The sequence below is a fragment of the Mesoplodon densirostris genome, chromosome 6, assembly GCF_025265405.1.
Source record: "Mesoplodon densirostris isolate mMesDen1 chromosome 6, mMesDen1 primary haplotype, whole genome shotgun sequence".
In the NCBI taxonomy this organism is placed as follows: Eukaryota; Metazoa; Chordata; class Mammalia; order Artiodactyla; family Ziphiidae; genus Mesoplodon; species Mesoplodon densirostris.
The window spans coordinates 61,275,585-61,296,687 of record NC_082666.1 but is presented as its reverse complement, the minus strand read 5'-3'; the positions used below and the strand labels follow the sequence as shown (position 1 = coordinate 61,296,687).

Genomic DNA, 21,103 nt, shown 5'->3' with positions numbered 1-21,103 from the left:
CCATTTCCATAAATATTTTATGCAGGTTTTCATGAGTCTTTTATTTTTGTTAAAAAAAAAATCCAATGCATTAACCTCATTATCACAAGTGCACTATTTCAAACATAAAAGAATGAATATTGCTCACAAACTTGGGGGGGTTGGGTATAGTATTATATTTTATTATTCAAAGTCTAGCTATCTTATCTGCCGTATTCTGGGGCTGTTGATGATAACCTGGAGCTGAAAAGAACTTTGTGACCATAAAACGTTTTTACAGAACAAGGTAAATGGGGGAGGGGGGATTTTTAGGAAGAGCGATTTCTCTTCAAAGCATGTTTTGAGTTGTACAAAGAAAGCCACTTAGTTTTTTCTCAGAGATTTTGCTTTTCATGCATTGGGCTGCTTATATTTTAGTACAAAGGAAAAATATATTTTAACTTTCATTTTTAAAAAGATTGAACTTAAAAAAAAAAGCTGAGCATTCTAGTGACAGATCACTACTTTTCAGTGTACTTCTATTATATGTTACTTTGTCAGAGACCTCTGCCCAACTGATAAACACTAGAACTTGGGTGGTGGCTCTTTGGAAACTTCCTAATTCATTTTGTTTCTTCTACATATATTGATTTTTACCATGTAAAAAAATTTTCTCCAAAAATATTTTTAAAAGGCACTGGAAAACCAAAAACCACATCCAATATGATGGGATGAACTAACTGTGTGACTCTAGTTGGGCTAGTGTATCATGTAAATGATCTGTTCACAAGCTTATCTCCGCAAGGGTAGGACAACTGTGTTACCCCACCACTGACCACCTTGACACATTCCATTTATATCACATTTTCTTTAAGATTGAAAAAGACCACTGTAGGTTTAGGACCAGCTGCTTCTGTTTAAGCCCAACTGTTTCAGAGCTGCAGCTACATAGCAAAGGTGTGATGTCATCTGAAGGCTGGACATAATATATTCTAACTGATCCTCAAAGTATATGCATGCCTCCCCTTCTGTGCATAATTCCCACGACAGATTATATTTTAGAGATGTGCTCAAAGACATTGTAAAGTTAAAGTAACCCACATCACCATACCCTTTCCCCGTATCAACAATTACTTTGGTCCCGTTTTCTTATGATATTTTTATGACTCTTAAAGAATTCAAGGACATACTAAATACTCATGTAAGAACGATAACATTTCTGGTTATACCTACGGAGATGCAGGCTGTCTCGATGTCCTGGACCTATGGTTCTTTCCATCCGTAAATTTCTGTTTCTATATTGGATAAATATGTGTGTATGAAGATAATATATTGATTTAATTAAAAAGCCACATGGCAAAGCAGAAATATATATAACAGAAGCTGCGGCTTCTAAGTGAAGGTTCACGGGGAAGCAGGGAACTGTGTACATAGTTAACTTATTCACACCTAGATGCATGGAAACACACATACACACATACACAGAGCACAGAGAAAAATGGCGTGCATTACTGGGTAAGATGGCATATGATTCTGCATGCTTAATCACAACAAGCACCAACTGCAACAATCCTTCACGAGCACGGCAGCTTGGGGGTCACATGATCACTGTGGCCAATCTTTACAGTGCATCAAAAAACATCTAAGCTGGATTTTTTAATGTTTCAAGTCCACCATGACTGGCACCCTCCACCCCCAGCAGGAGCAGCCAATGGAGATTTACTGACCTGTCTCTGCTTCGGCGAGAGGGGAAGGCGGCATTGCAGCCAGCCACCGTGCAGACGTGCATCTCTTTCAAGTGAACGTTCCTGTAGTGAAGCTTCACGCTGTAGGAGCTTTTGAAACTCTTCTTGCACACATAACAGATTTTGGGGTCTGGGCTAGAACACAGATCACCTTCCGGGGAGAACTTTTGAGGGCTGCCGTAATTCAGAGATGATGTAAAACTCTCGTGCAGGGCTGCCATGCTGGCACCCCCGCCATTGTACAGTCCGTACTGGCTCATGTAAAACATGTCGTAAGTGGGATCTGTAAACTCTTCCTTCACCTTGATGACGTCCTGGTGAGAGGGCTCACTGTGGTTCTCGTCCGGCCTCTCACTGTTCATCAGGACTTTCTCGCTCACCTCGCCGTGCATGTGCTCATCCCCTTCCATAGATTCCTCACCTAGTTTGGGCTCCGAACACTCAGACTCGTTCTCGTAGTCCCGCTCAGGTTCTTGGTCCTCGGAAGTCATGCTGTCGGCCCTTCTTATTTCAGTCCTTGAAATGCACCGGGTCCTGCTATGCTTAGAAAAGTCCTTCACAGACATGCCTGGACTCATTTCCTCCTGCGAGTGGCAGTGATTGTCATGGCTCCCATCGTTGACCACAGCTCCGCCATCATTGGGGTCATCGTCTTCATCGTCAAACTCATCGGCAGTATCAATAATTTCCTTCTCGATCTTCACAGGCATGCTGGACTTCCTAGGCTTCTTCTTGGGCGCCAGGTCGGCACTGGGCTCATGAGTGGCCATCATCACTACTGGCGCTGCTGGCTCAGAGGGTAATGGGGGGAGCTGCTCTATGGTACCACTGGTTGGAATGATGGGACTGGTCGGGAGGGAGGTTGGAGGACTCACCATTTCCCCCGGAGTGAGTAAACTTCTATAAAACGGAGGAACTGGTTGGACAGTCTTTAGCCCAGAAAACACCAGCTGGCTAGGGAGAGGATTCTGTAAGATGGGGTCTAGTGGGGGAGTGGTAAAACCCATTGGGGGCCGGCCAGGGCTTGTGAGTGTGAGATTTGATTTTGTACTTGCTATGACGGGGGTGGCAGCCCCTGATGTGGCCCGAATTAAATCTTTGTCTCGGTTATTCCTTAGCATAGGCATGTGAAGGCGAGGGTTAGGGTTCGCACTATGACGGTTACGGCTTCGGAGGGAGCTAAAGACCATGTTGCAACCTTCGATGGTGCACCGATGTTTGATCTTCAGGTGAACAGCGTTATAATGGATTTTGAGAGTACCTTTGTCATAGAACGTCTTCCCACACGCGTTACAGAACACTCTTCCTTTCCTAGAGGCTGACCCCATCCTTCTCATCCGGTGGATCCGGAATGAGCTTTTTGGGTGTTCGGTTTTGGACAGATCACTGACCGGGGTGGAATTCTGAATGGGGGACACGCAGGCTGGCTCAGTTTTGGGCTCCACATTAGTAATGCTGGTCAGGGCGTTTCTATTGGGCGTCTGGTCGTTCTTGTAGGGTGTGGGAGACACTTCAGATTCACTGCTCTCGTTATATTCATTCTGGGTCGAAAGACTGGGTTCCCGCAGCCTCAGTCCTGGTTGCTCTAACAGCAACCCATTCGGAGGCAATCCTAGCAGCGGGGCTGAGACCGGGTTTATGTACTGGAATGGCAGCAGGAAGGCGAGGCTGTTGGGGATGTTTTCAAAGTGATGAATGCTGGAAGGGTTGCTGTTCTCTAGATGGGCAAGGAGGCTGGGACTCCTGGTGCGATTATTGCTCTCAATGAAAGTTCTGATGTCTGAGTCTGTCTTTGAAGACGGTACAGCTACGGCCTGCCCCTCTTTCTCCTGAATGGCCATCAGCTCCACAATGGATTTGGTTTCTCCGAACCGCAGAAACTGCTGAAGGGTGATGATTTCCTCTTCTCGAGACATGATGGCCCAGCGGTCCAGCACCTTGCCGGCAGCATCCTGGAGGCCACATCAAAGAAATGACAAAGACAAACACAAAAACTTATTGACTGTGCATGATTATTCAGTGCAACCGAAGGTGCTCTGTCTGCTCATGGAACACCGAGAGCAGAAAACAACATGCAAGCACGGTTAATACAAGTCGATCCACAAAGCATACTTTTCTGCCATGCCAATGTAGTCATTAGAGTCACAGTTAGAGAAACAGATTGAGTTGAATAATGTCAAAGCAAACAAAACGTAGACCACTGGGGCTCTGTGATCTAAAATGCCTACACTACTGCTACTTGAACGACAATGGCCTATAGACTATGCAAGTATTTAGCAAATATTAGTACAAGATGTGAACTCTTGCTGTGAAACCCAGTGTATGCCAAAAAAAAAAAAATGGTACCTTAATCCTTATCAAACAGTGACACCATAGGAAGGAATTGAGTACATTTTTCAAATTTTATTTCTTCAGCACAAGCACTGGATTCAATGATGTAAATTCCTTTAAATAGGAGCTATTATGTGAATTTCTGGATCAAAAGGATGAACAAAGTAGCATTACCCCCGATACCCCCACTGCTACGCTGTATTCCCCCCCCCACTTTTTAATGGCTATATTTTCGTGTCATTTACCAGTAGCCTATTTCATAAGGTAGAGTAAGGAAAAACAGTAATTGCACTTTTCTGAAAATTGATTGTAATCCTATGATTCAAAGTTTGAGTTAGACTTAGCGTATTTGACTTTTTATGATCTTGTTATAAATGACAGCTATACATATCTAGAAAGTAAACATGTGATGGATTTAGATAGAATAAATGTGTAAAAATGTTGTCTCTCAACATCCTCCTCTGATAGCAGACAGAGTCCACAGAGAATACACATCAGTAATCACCAGACTATGTGTTGTTAAATATACATTAAAAAGCATTTCACACTTTCATTTTTGCTAGTAACTATGAGATACGCCTGGAGGTCGGACTTAAAAATCCTGCAGTGTAATGTCAGGCAATCCATTTCAGTATGGATTGAGAAAAATCTATTCAAACACTTAAATAATGACTCCATCGTCTTCTAGGGCACAGCGTCTTCCCACCAGTACAGGATACTCAGCAACCCTCTGTGAACAGCACTTGCTCCAACCCTTGACTGTCACTTTACAGAAGCATAAAATCATCTTAAATAACAAGACAAGAGCCTTATTAATTACAAAGAGGAAAATCATAACATTATAATGGAGAAACCTAGCAGACATCACCCAAACCAAGTTGTCCAAGAAACATTACCCAGTGATAAGGAATATCATGGACCTTGTGTGAGATAGATACATATGTGTATATATTTATACCGAGAAGGGCACACTGCTGCTTCCGTGGCATGCGTGCCAAAAAATGTATACCTCAATCTAATTATGAGAAAACATCAGATAAACCAAAACTAAAAGGCATTCTGCAAAACAGTCGCATGTATTCATCAACGTGTAAATGTCGGGAAAGATTTTTAAAAACTCAAAGACCTAAGACTGGTTACGGAGTGGAGGAGACTAAGAATACAGGACAAATAAATGTGAGATTCTAGGGATCCTAGACCAGAAAAAGAACACTAGTGGGAAAACTGGTAAATGTGCAATAAAGTCTCTAGATTAGTTAACAGCGTGGTATCAATCCTAATTTCTTGGTTTCAACAACCGTACTATGCTCATGTAAGATGTTACGTTAGGGGAAACAGGATAAAGGGAACTGTACTATTTTTGCAATGGAGAATTCTCTCTCGTAGACCGTTCTACTCAGCCTTGCAACATGAAATTCTCTCTGGACCACAATCGTATGGTCCGAATCATGACACCTAAAATTTGATAATAAGGCAATACTTGTCATTTATTTAAATTACTTAAAAAAGAAGCTCTAATAGTTACACGGTATTCCTTATAAGGCTCATTGCTAGCATTCTATCATTTTATATGTGTGTGGGTGTCCAGTCCTACACAAATTGTCAAATACAGATGTCCCTCCCTCATCTTGCAGGAGAAATTAGCCTTCAGATCAAACACTCTCAGACAGCTGTCTGTTCACATTAGTCATACAATGATGTGTATACACGGTGACTCTGGATGATCCTAGAGTCGGGCAGCAGCCATTTTTAAAAAACTTATCACTCACAGCAATGGGTCTCCCTTCCATTCTTTTCTGAGGCAGGGAAGTAAAGGAGAGTGTTGGTGTTGTAAATAAGCAGAGAAATAAATTGTGATTTTGCAGAGATTATCTCATTTGAGCAGTATAATAGCTTCCAGAGCTCAGCAAATGTGTAACAGATGAGACACCAGAGGTGAGATGGCTTAAGGTTGCGAAGATACTAACTGGGGTCCAGGACTTGAACCCAGAAATTCTGACTCCAAGTTCGCTGAGTTAAGTGACTGTCATCCATGAGGCCATTTTGCAGGTGGGCACACTGAGTCTCTGATAACAAGGAGCAGGACCTCTCCTGAACAAGGCTGGTCTCCAGAGCACTGTAATGTCCTCTTCTACACTATTTTTCTTTTAACATCAAATCCATTTTCTTGATTGTTCTTTTATGGAGGCTTTCACTATGGAAACCCAATCTGAGCGAGGTACAGCCATTTCTTCCTCAGGTTCTTCCCAGGTAGCCTGCACCTAAATCTGCATATCGATAATGTACTTACAGAGCTGGCAGCCTCCGGTATTAAAACAGGCCTTAGAAACCATAGCAACTGATTAAACCCACCTGAGGCATCTCCTTTCAATCACCCTCCTGTCTTCCCTCCCCTAACGGTACACAGCAGTCCCATATGGTTTCTCTTTTCTCCTGGCCTGCCACGATGCCTGCTATTTCTAAATCTATCGCCTTTCAGACTCTTTTTTAGGCCTGAGTGGCTGTCTCCACTAAAAAGGAGACTGTTATGTTAAAGCACTTACTTCTGGTGGAAGAGGTCCAGGCTACTTTGCTGGTAGCCTGAATGATAAAAGAGAAGCTTCATTTATTGTGGTAACAGAAGCATCCATTTATATTTACATAGAAGGACAACACAGTCTCTCTGTAAACAAATGTGCTTGGGGACGGGACAAATATCTACATTGCATACTCCCAACTGGAGTCCTCCCAACAGGGTAACCTCTGGATCCAGGCAATGTGAAGTGCCACCAAAGTTCTTTCCAAAGAAGCCATCATTCATCAAGATGATCTAAGACCATCACGTTCCTAAATAGAGAAACTGCAGCAAGAAGCAAAGTTGATTTTCTCATGCAACAGAATGGGTCTGAAAGCTCAACGCTGGGAACGAACATCAATTTTAGCATATCCTCGGATTAAACTGGTTGAAGGGAGTCAGAAATCATCAAAGGGAAAAAAGAGAGGCCAAGGTTCTTTTTTCCTGAAGATCTTTGTGACAGAAGTAAGCACGATGTGGTGCAGTGATTCTCAAACAGTGGCTTAAGACTCCTCTGTTAAGACAAGACTTTCCATGAGTGGTCCACATGCTATTCAAAAAGGGCTACCCTGAGGGCTATTATTTTCCTAAAACCAGTCTGTAGGTAATTGAGAGCAACCATTTGGAAACCTTCGGGACAATGGGACACTGCTGTAACAACTAAAGGCACGACCACTTCTTTTTAAAGTAATTTATTTTTATTTTATTTTTTTGAACTTAAGTGTTGGCTCAAGACTGATTGGGGGGAAACTGGTCCTTCCTCACAGATAGCTTGAGAAGTAGAGATCTATAATCTAGGCCCGCTTATCATGTCAAATACACTTTACCAGAGTAATTAAGAGCCATAAAAAGAATTAGGTATTATCATAGAATAAATATTAATAAAACAAAAATTCAGTCTGTTAGGCCACTAGGAAATCCTGACTACTGACCAACTCATACTGGGATGCTGGTCTTGTGTATGAATGATAAATCACATCAGAGTGAGTAACTAGATTCTTGTCCTTCCCATTCGATTTTGTAGTTGGTGAGTCAGTTACTTTAGGCTTCCCCATTTGTAACCAGCGTTCAGTGACCTTGAACCCTCTGCATTGGGAATTATTATTTACGAAATGAGGATAATAAGATTTACCCTGTTAAGTGAAATGCAAGGTATTAGGATAAGTATTGATTTCCTATGACAATAACTGGCTATCCTATTAATTAAAAGATGAGTAACACCAAATAATCCAGACTTATAAACCAGTTTTACTGGGTTCAGAAAAAGTATACAACACTTAAAATATTTACATCTAAGCATTTTAAATGAAAAGACTTCCTTTTATTATTCACTGGACTGGTGGTTATATCACTCAGTAGAAATCTGGCACCCAGTTCTACATGGCTCCAGAGTGATTTTCTAAAATCTTTCTTGCAGTAGGATCAACGATCATGGTTTCAATGGTTTTATTTGAGCCCTTTCTTCATATCAAAGCACCTTATATGATGCATAGTTTTAAAACCAAAGTCAAATAAGACTGTTTGGTTTTTCTTATTTGAGGGAAAGGGAGAGTAGAGAAGGAAAGATGTAAAGACATTGAAGAGACACCAGATAAGAGGCTTTGGGATCATTAGACTGTCAGGTGACCGCAAGCCCAGAGAATCCCCAGCCCAAGAAGGAACCCATCTGTGTTCACAGCAGGCCACTAGCATGCCAGAGCACGGAGGGAAACACTGCCTTTCTTTCCATGCGTGGAAATGAAAGAGGAACACTGAACGTAGCAGAGATCTAGGAGATCTAATACTGCTCTAGCAGTATTCCAATTATTAAGAAATCAGCAAATAGTTTAACTCTAAAAGACAGGTGCAGAATAGTTTCATTTTCTACTCTATTTAATGAACTTCTTGTCAGTCAAATTTAAGGCACAATTTAAAGAAAAAATCCAAAAACGATTAGCTAAAAACTAAAAACATTTCCCCTTTGATCTAATTTTAAAGCTTTTAATTTTAAAGCTTATAAAGCTTTTAATGAAATGTGGACCACCTAAAACAAAATCAGAGGTTTATGAGATGTAGTTTTTGATTTCATGTCTACATTTGCAGTGTACTATCTTAAGGAATTATTCCACCCTAACCATACTGGCAACTTATTTTCATGACCAGTTTCCCATTGGAATTTTCTATCCTTTCTCCTTCAGGATGAATTCAGATATCAAGGCAAGAGAAATGTGGTTGAGTAGAAGGTAGAGAAATGACCAAATTTCAAGCCTATCCAGCTTGGCACTTGTATCACGTAAAACTGAACTGTAATTGCTGAGTTAGAAACTGATGAAACCATGCTATGCAAAACTTTAAACATAAATGTTGCCAGGCTTTCTAGATGTTTAAGTCTTAAGGGTAAACAAATCATGGGAGATCTACACAAAGGAATACTAACTACTGGGCAATAACGAGGAATAAACTATTGATAGAAGCATAACTTTAAGAATGAAAGAAGTCAGACCTAAAAGACTACAGACACTACCAAGCCAGTCAGAGGAATCATTGTGGAAAAGTAAGACTATAAGAACAGAAAGGAGATCAGTAGTTGCCAGGGGCTGAGGGTGGCAGAAAGGGATTGACTGCAGAAGAACAGAAGGGAACTTTGGGGAGTGACGGTAACGTTCTACATCATGACTGTGCTGATGCGAATATGACTGTATCGATTGCACATGTAAAATTGGTAGATTTTTTTGCATGGAAAGTATACCTCAACGAAGTTGACTCAAAACATTAAACCATGAAAAGTGCATGAAATCTCACGACTCAACCTTCACAATGTTCCCTATTTATATATGTATATAGACCATCTTCTTGTTTCCTGCATTCTGCTGTGACCAGAAGAACAAAGACCCATGCCTTCCTCCCCATTCTCTCCTATCCGTAGGGCGTACACAACAATCCACTAACGTGAGGAGTAAACATGAGAATTTCTATTTAGTTTTTAACCTAAAAAGACAATTTTTTGCTAATATTACTAATTTAGAAACAGCTTTACCTATATTGGGGCGCAAGCTCAGGTATTTTTACGAAAGGGGTGTGTAGTCATAAAAATCAGAGGTTGCTTCTCTACGGAGCTAATATTGACATGTGGCAGGCACGTATCATGCACACGTCTTGTCAAACACTTTGGAAGAAGTTGATGAAGGGCGTCAGTCAGTTAACTCACCATGGCTCACCTTCACCTGTGCCTTTGTGCCGGCCTCTTGGCTGGGTGGATGTGTGTCAAGGAAGTGACCCAGAAATTAGGAAATATAACATTTAACTGCTGGGTCACTTCAGGAGCAAGTGATGGGCTCAGACGATTATCTCAGATGTCATGAACAGGGGCACTCCATCAACTTCATATGGGGGGCTGTAAACAGAGAGCTCATGGATACCACCTGAGAGTTGGATAGGGTTGGCTACGATGACTCAAAGCACTACCTACGGTTTTAAAGAAAAAAGCTTACAGGAGTCATAAAACTTTCAGTCCTCGTCTCTCCCATTCTCCCACTAGTGACCTGTTTTGGAACTCACGTGGGTCCATATGTAACAAGCAGATATTTCAATTTTAAATTGTCTTTCTAAAGTCAAGTTACTTTTAAACCTCTTCTCTTCAGCCAAACAGTTTAACTGGTCTGGGCGCTCTCCACTCACATCAGAGCTATTTTTTCCCATTTTTTTGTTAGATTATATTTATTTCTCTATATGACTTGGCAATCTGAAGTGTGTACGGGTCAAAGTTTGTGTGTCTGTGTGCCTGCGTGTATGTGTGTGTGTAAGCAGGCGAGAAGGGGAGATGAATAAAAATGGTGAAACAAAAAAAATTCTTATTGAAGATAATAGATTCTGGGAAGCACTTAGGGAAATTTTTTAAGCAATATTGTGATAATTTCTGAGAAACACTTGAAATTATGTGGGAAAACAACTTGGCATGCTTATTTGTTTTAGCAAATTTACATTTAAACACATATTTCCGGGAGGGCACTGACTGAGAAAGATGCACCACTAGCATATACAATATACACTGGAGCAGTTTGCTTGTGTAAGTAAACAAAATTACACTCTTCTTTATTCACACAGAGTTCTCTTATGTGACTGTGCTTTCCCAGTGTTTCAGGCTAATGTTTCCAGGCCAGCTGAAACAACTGTAATATCTGTAGGCAGAGTGAAGCATACTCATTTATACCATGATTGCACCAAATGGTTCAAATTAGACTTGATAAAAAAAAATCAACATTTGTTTTGGGTAATGAAAGCCCTACTCAATTTCCACGATTTGGAAATTTGTGTTTTGCAGAATTTCTGAAGAGCATCACTTTACCTTCAAAATACAATGTTGACCAGTCCATTCTTGCTTCCTCTGCCTGTTCTCTTGCTTTCTCTAGGACAGAGGTGTCCCATGAGAAAGAATCAACAGAGTGTGGCACAGACAGAAAGGAAAACTTCCAAAGAAAAATCAAGACTGGACTTTGTTAACATTTATGCACATTTATCCCTTTTGGAAAACAAGTATGCTTCCCTCATAAACCGAAGCCCATCGTTGTCATGAAATGAGTGTGTGGACATCAGAGCTACGTATATATTGGCTGGCTGTGATTACAAAAGCTGGTGCTAAATTCAGTACGCCCAGATTATAAAGAACTTGCTTGAAATACCTTTCCAAGTCCTCTTTTTTTTCCCCCAAGAAGAAATTAACTCTATAGGAATATCCACCACTGGTTAAAATGATAGAACTCTCAAAAAACTCTGCATTAAAGAAGTTTCTGTCAAGATGAGAATCTTACTAGTCCTTGCTAACACTGAGGTGTCCTCTCTATAAATACTGTTTGCACATAGGGATCAACTTTAAAATTACTTATCATGTACATGTACGTGTACACAAACATGCACCTGCACAAAAAGACTACCGTCCGGGGGTCACTGCACAAAACATTATAAATCAGTCTTATTATAAGATTAAAAATGCTCCATAGTGAAGAACGGTAGTATACTAAGGTAAGGCATATCAAATTACTTGCACAAAAAAGTACAAAGTTAAGGAATACTTCTTGGATGAAACTGGAAGTTTGAAGGGAATGGCCCTTGACTGCAGTTGGGAGCAGAAGAAAAAAGCAACACGGTAATTTTATGTGATTTTTAGGTATGGCTTTGATAGATTTTTCAATATATAAATTTCTGTCATTTCTTTTTTTGATCCATATTTGAATCTATTTTTTTAGTGAAGATATATTTTAGAAGAAAAAAATTATTGATAAATTGATCACCTCTAACCAAGATAACATCAAAATGCCAGGGCACTAGTTTTAAATGGTTCTTGTGATTTTTTAAAACATATTGTTTGACTTTTGATAAAAAATTCACTTTGTTATAGAATGTTCTTGACTATGGACCAGATAAGAATATATAATTAATTCAGAGAGGACTATCACTTTTCCCCTCAGTACCGGTCTGTACAGCATTTTTATTTTAAAAACTGTGATTATGATAGATCACTCTGGGGTTACAACATATTTAATCATAGAAACTCCAGCTAAGCTCTATTAAAGGCCTGTCAGGATTTCTTCTCTGTACCCAGGAATTTTAGCTTGTCTAGCTTAAAACCAGCTCTATGCATTTCCTCTATGGGTATTTGTTTGCAAATAAATAAAGCAGTTGCCTTGCGCTTTGCCATCTGAAAAATTTTCAGAGGAGTAAATTACTTTCTTCAGTGCATTTCAACAATTGCATTTCAAAGATTCCAAGGTATTTTTCAAATGACCTAGCTCCATTGTAAATCAAACCTGAGAAACTTTTAAAGACATGATACATTTTAATATTTAATAACAGGGATTTCCCTGGTGGTGCAGTGGGTAAGACTCTGAGCTCCCAATGCAGGGGGCCTGGGTTCGATCCCTGGTCGGGGAACTAGATCTGCATGCCGCAACTAAGAGTCCGCACGCTGCAACTAAAGATCCTGCATGCTGCAACTAAGACCAGATGCAGCCATAAGTTATTTATTTAAAAAATTTGATAACACTATCTTAGGAATCGTGTAAGTTTCAAAATAGAAAATCTTAAATCCAGCTGATCTTCATTCTTATCATATCAACCTTTAATATAAAATTACCTGTGAGCCTCTAAGCACAGAATACCTAACCCTATACTAATAGGCTAAAACAGAATTTGTATCTTCAAGTTCCAAATTTTGATTATGCTTAATATAACTTACTCATATTCAGCCTTAGAGGAAAATAAAGAACATAAGTGAATGACACCTGAATTCTTCCTTTGCCAATGACCAGCTGTTATGACTGTCAAATCACTGAAACCCAGTTTCGGTTTTCTCATGGTATAGATAAGAGAAACTAAACTTTACTAAACTTTCTAAGCCTCACTAAACCCAAATTCCCTTATTTGACTATTTATTCCTAGAATCTGGACATACAAGACATTTCAATTAAAATGTTTCAAACCCTGAACTAAAATTTTCCCTTTTAACCAACTTGTGTACGTACAACTTATTTTCAGAATATTTGTGTGTATGACTGAAAATATGCCCTCATCTGATTACTGATTGTTCTATTAATATATTCTGGATGCTTCCTTTGATGCTTCTTATCGGTGATGTGATTAGAGGTACTAATTCTTCTGGATTAATGTTTACTCCTGGTCAATTTAATGATCAGTTCAAGTGAAAACTTCACTTGAAAACTAGGGAAACTGCTCAAGAAGTTCCTATGAGGCCTTGGGAAGCGCCCCCCTCCCCCAAATCATCACATCAATAGGGTTTGTGAAAATTCTGTAAAACTTGAGGCTCAACCATTCCAAACTAAATGTTATACCTCCATAAAGCTATATAAGTAAATATCTGTAGATTTCCAGCGATCTCTGCAGTTCCAAGAAACAGCAGTATTTGTATAAGGACAACAAAGGAACAGTTTGAAATCCTCATAGAAAACACTAGAAACGGGAGGAAGGAGAAGGATGGGCCCTGCAAGTGGTCTTGTTTTCTTCTCCCCTCAGACATACAGATAAAACCTGAGTCCTTGGACAGCTATAAATCTGCTTGCTTTGCAATAAACAACACTCACCAGAGCCCTTGCTAGCATTTTTGCTTTGAGCTCTACATCTTCTAGTTTACCTTTCTTTCCATAACCGATGTTCTGCCACTGAGTTTGTAGAAAGCTTCCGTCTATCTAGGCGTCTGTGCTGGGGCTTTACGTATCTAAACACAAACTGCCAGAGACCCTGACATTTCCTGATGGGCTTTCTTATAATGTCTGATAAACAGTAAAAACGGGTGCAAATTTTTTTTTTTTTCCCACGACGAAGGTGATTTTCAACATTAGGTAAGGGCCAAAACCTTGGAATGAATTCAAGGCCACAACCTTCAATCTCTGTCTGCAGTCTGTCTGTGCCACCAAGATCCTCAATACTGGTATGTTATCCCAGCTTCCAAAGCTTGAACGGCTCACGTATTATACTTTGAATCACTTCACAACTGAAACTGACTGAACCACCCTAAGGAACTTTAACATATTCATTAGGATGTGAGGGAGCAGGGGGAGAAAGGAACTGAACACTCACTAAGCAGCATTCGATAAAACACATACAGGACGGAGTGTGTGATTGAACAGAGAGATATATTGAGATTTAACTTTGTTCTTCTCTGGGTATAAGAATGGCGGTAGAACACAAAGATTAATTTCCTGCTTTAGCATTCATCAGGGAACAACACATTATTACTTGTAACACATACACAAGGCTGTTGATGGATATACTTTCCTTTGATTGCTCAGATTAAATGTGTTCCTATAAAAGGCACCCTCACACGTGTGTGTGTACTTATAAATCTACGTACGCGTCATCAGTTTGAGTTTCTATGTATTTCTAAGCAGCTATCAGTGTAGCTATTATACGTTTTATTTGGTCGCAAAGTAGAGGTGATTTTGGGATTGGTGGCTGACTGAAGAAACAGAGACCAGAAACGGAAAAAGCAGAGTAAATAATCAACATATGTTACTATAACCCCAAACTCAGAAATCCAAAATAGAGGAGGGGGAAGCGTGCATTACGGAGCACAAGGTAATAACCGCATCTGTATGCCTTAATACCCTCTTGTCCCAGCAGTCCTGACTTTCGAAGCAGCCCACTTCTCGACATTAACGGTAGTCATTTGGAGAGCAGCAAACGTGCCATTAGAAGCACTTTTACAAGTGTATATTCATCCACCAATTAGCTTAATGTGGCCGCTTTCTGCATATTTTCTATCCAGGCTTGCACAAATCTTATTAATATTTCCCCCTAGCGCTTTGACAGATTACCTTGTCATTACGCATCCTAGAGCCTTTTAAACAATATGGGTAAACTACTGTTTGTGAGGTTAATGACAATTATCCCCTAATTACTGCATAAGTCACTCAGTCCACTTTATCTCATAGGCAGGGTTCTGCTCTGTGTATCTGCCATTGTGTCACTGTAAATGAATCTTGTATTGCTATGTTTATCTGCCATTGCCTTGTAAATTATACTGACAGAAGAATGAACAAATTACTGCATGTCATCACTTAAATACTGCTTCTGAAATTAAAAAAAAAAAAGCAGCTTCGGCACAGTGCTTGAACTGTGATTCTAGCAGATCACAATTAGTAAAAACGTATTTAATGTTTTCTGTTATATTTCAAGGCAGATAGCTTGGAATTTATAGCGAAGTCACAACAATGGCACTGGGGGGTGAGTGGAAGGTGAAGAGCAGTGGAGGCCAAAGAAAAAAGGGGCGAGAACAGAAATAGAAAGGCCAGCCCAACCTCCTGAATACATTTCCTATCATGTCATCATCATATCATTCCTATGTCACTCTTGAAGTATTTTCCAAGAGTCTTCAATTCCAAATCAAATTTCATGGGTTTGGGATAAGCCACACCCTTCAGCTAGAATAATTTTTTTTGAGGGGGGCGGGGTTACTTATAGCCAGTTCAGACGTAAAACACAGCAACTGTATAATTGAGAAGAGATAATATAATAAAGGCCACAGGCTAAGCCTATTTCACTGATACATTTTTAAACATTATTAAACAGGTTCACAAACACTGTTTCCAAAGTTGCATTGGAAATTGTTTAACTGTGTTTACATCAATGAAATTATTTTAGTCCACTGCTGCATCAGGGTAACTACATCTGCTCTGATACAATTTACAGGGAAAATAGGACAATCTGAGCATCTTTAAATTTAAAAAAGTAAGACAGATTGAGTCCACTGCGAAGAATCTGGAAGAATTTGTTTTTAACCAGAAATCTGTGATTCTATGGATTATCAGGTGAACAAATGTTTGCAATGAGAACAGGCAGAAACATCTGGCTTCCTGAGATGACTGCCATTTAATGAGTATCTTAAAACATTGTGAAATGAGAAACATTCAAAATGCCTCCATTTAATTGACACCAAGGTGGCTGACAACTGGTAAGCATAAGTAATGGGGCCGCGCCCATCTGCAGGACAGCTTTCAACTCTTAACTAGTTGGGCGCGTAGAAAGCTTGCATCAAATTGCCTTATGACAGCCACAAGTGTGTAAGGGAGGGCCCGCAGCACTGATGATAAAGTTATTTGGTGGAAGCATGCATACATGCATACACAGTACCTCCTGGGGCACTCACTGAACAGGCTGGAAGAAAAAGCTGCAGGAGAAAAGGAAAACAAGAAAGCCAGAGTTGACGGCCTGGCCCAGGGGCCTCGTGGAGCCCAAGCAAACCCCTAGGGCTCCCTCTGATCCCCAAAGACTGATCTTAGTGTCTGTTCTGAGTTCAGTCAATGTAGCTTCAACCAAGCAAGTGCTGCAGGCAAAAATGAAAGCACCATACAATGTTCTTTGCTTTTAGTTTGTTAAGCCAAAGTTAAGAGTTACATCAGTTACACCAGTTAAGACTGACTTCACTGTGACAACCACTAAGGGGTTAAATTTTTCCTGATTTTTTTTTTTAAACTATCTAAGCTACCTATGGATATAGAACTGAGGAAAGTGGATTTCTTTCTTCCTTTTTTTTTCTTTTGGAGAGTGGCTTTCTAAATCATTAATTTTCTTTTTCTTTTAACGTTGGATTTTCTTGCCTTTTTTTAAACCTTGCTAATGGTGTAGCAACTCTGCTCCGTTGGGGAAGGCAAAGATGGTGTGCATTTAGGGGAGATAAGCTCTTGGTATCACCTCAGAGAAGATGAGTACAAACAGTACTTTCTTGAGTTTGTGAAGTCAGTGCCAGTTACAGAAAGGCAGACAGTCCTGGAAGGATCAATATAAGTGCCCAAAGGAATCTGGATGAAGACAGCCATTAAGAAAACAAATAGAGGGGCTTCCCTGGTGGCGCAGTGGTTGAGAGTCTGCCTGCCGATGCAGGGGACACGGGTTCGTGCCCTGGTCCGGGAAGATCCCACATGCCACGGAGCGGCTGGGCCCGTGAGCCATGGCCGCTGAGCCTGCACGTCCAGAGCCTGTGCTCCGCAAGGGGAGAGGCCACAACAGTGAGAGGCCTGCGTACCGCCAAAAAAAAAAAAAAAAAAAAAAAAAGAAAACAAATAGGATTTCCCTGTTCACTTTAATCCACTCTTTACAGACTTTCATCCAATTTCCAAAAACTGAGACTGACAATATTTTACTCCCTTTCCTAACAAACCTTGAGGGGCTTCCTACTGTGAACAGAATAAATAATAAATTTCCTTACCTGGCATTTGCAGTCCCCTCAATACAAACCTAACCTACCTTTCCTACACCATCTCCTGCCAAGACCTCTGAAGCTCCAGCTACAAAGAGCTTCTTGCCATAAATACCAAGTTCAGCAAAATCTCACCTACTTCTGAACGCTGTGCTTCTGACACCATCCTTCCTATCCTTCGAGACCAAACTTAAATGAACCTCTCTCTGAGATGGTACCCTTTTCCTTCCTTCTCCCCACTCCCAGCAAGAATTACCTGACCCTTCAGCAAACTGCTTATACTTCTATGTCATGTGTCTCTTTATCACAGGATTATTGTATTCTATATCCCCAGTGCCAAGATGAATCAATACTGAATGAATTCATTAATACCATGAATGCAGGAGTTGGGAGGAAATTTAGAGGTCATCTAATGCCACTTTTTAATTTTACAGATGAGAAAATTAACAAATAAGTATCTTGCCCAAGTTCAGGAAGCTAAAGTGTGAGGAGCTAACTTGAGATAATCCATCCAGCTCCCATGACCTGGTCTAGTGCTTTCCCCACAATACTATCCCTTTTCTCCTGGCGTAGTGATTCTTGAGTCAGGAGGGAGAACATCCACTCCATTCTACTGCCATGCCCTGGGTGTGAGTAGATTCCAATCAACTGGGACTCTCCACCCCACACCAGCCCTACCTGGAAGCCATTTCCCCCTGGACTGGACTCCCCTGCTGACCATCAGGAAGGTATCCAACACAAATGGGAAGTGATTCCCCAAGATCACTGGTGCAGGGAGGCAGTTTCATTACCAGTGTGCTGGGGGTGAGAAAAAGTTGAGAACATCAGCTCTAGCCACATATATGTGTGTGTGTGTGTGTGTGTGTGTGTACATATGTGTGTATATATATGTGTGTGTATGTGTATATATGTGTGTGTGTGTGTGTATATATATATATATATATATATATATATATATATATATATGGTTTTTTTTCTCTCTCTCTCTCTGCAAGTACCAGAAAATTATCTAATGTTCTTGAAAAATGCTTTTGGTATGACATTACATTTATGTTGGTCATTTTGGGGATCAAAGTTAAATCCTGGTATACAAGAAACTAGAAAGCAAATGCAACAGCGTCCTGCACATGGTCAGCATTGTGTATTTGCCTACAGAGTGAAGACATGCATTAAATTAGTTTAATTTAGACACATAAATGACAAACCACCACAGTTAAGAGACGTGTGTGCATGCACATCCTTCCTTCATTTTATCTGCTGAAAATAAGTTTACACTTATTAATTCTTGAATCCTCACTGGCGCTTCCCATCAGTCCTGCTCTTTCTCATCTCTGGCCTGCATCTGCTCTATCACTTTTCTAAGGAAAACGTCAAGTCTGAGGGTTTCTTTAGGGATTCTGCCTGTAGACCCAGCTGCTCAAGAAGAACTGTCCTATGAATTCTGAAAACAAAACAAAATCTGAAACACACAAAGGCATGGAGGCCAATTTTTTTTTTAAACTGAAAATGTTATTTTCAGGCTCTGAGACTGCTTTAAATAATACACAGTTGACCCTTGAACAATGGGGTTAGGGGCGCTGACCTTCTGAACAGTAGAAAATTGGTATATAGCTTGTAGGTAGCCCTCCATATAGGAGGTTTGGTTCCTCTGTATCCGTGGCTCCACATCTGAGGATTCAACAAACTCTGGAATATGTAGTACTGTTGTATTTACTATTGAAAAAATCTAAGTGTAAGTGGACCCACACAGTTCAAACCTGTGGGTCTACTATAGTCAGTATACTAGAGTTCAAGGGTCAACTGTAGTCTCTGGGCTTGGTTTTCTCACATATGAAATGGGTAAAAATAGCTACCTGCTAGAGTTCTGAGGGTTAAAGAAAAATAATAATGCCTACACTTTGTTGAGCCCTTACAATGAGTCAGGGGGTATCTAGTTAACATATATGTATTATGTTCATCTACACTCAAATCAGGTTTGAGGTATTATTACCAAATCCACTTTACAGATGGAGAAATTGAGGCACATAAAAGTTCATTAATTTGCCTAAGGTCATAAAGCTAGTAATTTCTGGAGCCAGAATTCCAACCAGCGATCTGAGTCTAGAACTACACTGAAATGCCTTGCACAGAAGGCACTCCTGTTTGCCGCCCCCATGCAAGCCTCCACATCAGGGCCTTTCCTGTTTTCTCTTTTCCCACTGTTCTCTCTGAACTGAAATCCAGGCTTAGATAACTCAGTTGTCCAGTCACATACCTGTCTCTTTAATACCTATTCTCACAAGCTTAAGTAATGTCCCACATTACTTCCTAACTGGATTATTTTAATCATTCCTCATTCTTCCCATTTATTCTTTTCATTTCACTTACATTTTGACTACATTCTGATGTCAAGTTGCTTTCCCTAAAGTTCACCTCTGGTCACATTACAACCTCTCCCTCCAAACTAAACTTCAATGGCTCCCCTCTGCTAAATGATTTAAGCATAAATTCTTCACCCTGGTATTCGAGAACTGCCCTAATCTAGCTCTTAAGTCTTACTTCTCTTGTGCACACTCTGCCATTGGAACTGGATGAGTCAGCTGTCAGTGAACACACGACACTTTCTCACCACACCACATTTTTGTTTATTCCGTCCCTTCCACTTGGAAGGCTGTCATCAATTTTCTGGGGGCCCATTATCATCCAAGGCCCTCTTTTCAACGATTACTTCTATCATAAATCCTGTGATCTATCCAGAATTCCCATCTGCTTTTCATGTGATTTTTTTTTTTTACCATATTCCATTTTACAATATATCAGTAACGTGCAATCTCAGATAATCCCTTACAGTGTAACCAGACCCTTGAGTATAAAGGCTCCAGAACACTCATCTTTATACCCCTATAGCAACTAGGGTTGTGCCTTGCACATTTTAAACAAATTATGTTGGCTTTGTACTTAATTCATTTCTGTTGACAACTGACCACTTGTCATTTCTATAAACCCACTATCTTTAGACAGATGCTTACTAGCTATCTAAAATAGTCAGTATGAGTCCAAAACCTAAGTCGTCCAACACCTGGTTAGGCAATCACACGCACAAAGGCAGATATCCAGAAGTTTTATACTATGTACTTAAGAAATAAAAATATGAATATTTTCCAATGGAAGTAAAAAATTCATTTTTCTCAAAATATTTTGAGACCTTGGTTGGGCCTATGCTTCTGAGTTCACTTTATCACCAGATTATTTACAGGTTTAGGGATAAAGACTTAAATTTTCTAAAATGCAAAAGGGAATGACAATACAGAAAAAGAGTGACTGTCATAGGAAAGTGAGCTAGGAGGGGAAAAAAAGAGAAATTTAGGGATGAGGAACTAAGTATCGGAAAAAGAGCTCAAAAATGCAAATACAGAATATGAATATACATTTAAAATTTGACAGACTAGAAACAATTTCCACTTGTGGCCAACAATGAATTACTCAATGTTAAAACTGAATTATTAGAACATTTAAAATAATTTAATTGAAATAGTAAGTAGTTGCATTCTGGCCAGGGTTTGAGGAATATCAGCATGAGCAGATACGGTAGAGGAAAGGAGCAGGAGAGAAGTCTCTTTTATAAAGATTTGGTAAAACTAAAATGGCAAAGAGAAAATTAATACCTAGGTATATGAAAGTAGAGACTGGAGTAGTCAATTTTGAATATATCAATTGAATTCTTTTTTTTTTTTTTTTTTTTTTTTTTGCGGTATGCGGGCCTCTCACTGTTGTGGCCTCCCCCGTTGCGGAGCACAGGCTCCGGACGCGCAGGCTCCGGACGCGCAGGCTCAGCGGCCATGGCTCACG

At 40.1% G+C, this 21,103-nt stretch overlaps 1 protein-coding gene across 12 annotated transcripts in view; it reads right to left on the bottom strand.

The window, feature by feature from the left end:
- Nucleotides 1-21,103, bottom strand: part of BNC2 (basonuclin zinc finger protein 2) — a 430,899-nt gene that overhangs the window by 23,794 nt on the left and 386,002 nt on the right. For 7 of the 12 annotated variants that reach the window (XM_060102087.1, XM_060102089.1, XM_060102091.1 and 4 more), the window contains 2 exons: nucleotides 1,686-3,655; nucleotides 1,188-1,253 (listed from right to left, as the gene is read on the bottom strand). In XM_060102087.1, the coding sequence (XP_059958070.1) occupies nucleotides 1,188-1,253; nucleotides 1,686-3,655 (2,036 nt within the window). The remainder of the gene's footprint in view (nucleotides 1-1,187; nucleotides 1,254-1,685; nucleotides 3,656-21,103) is intronic. The other 5 variants (XM_060102088.1, XM_060102090.1, XM_060102099.1 and 2 more) reach the window with 2 other exon arrangements.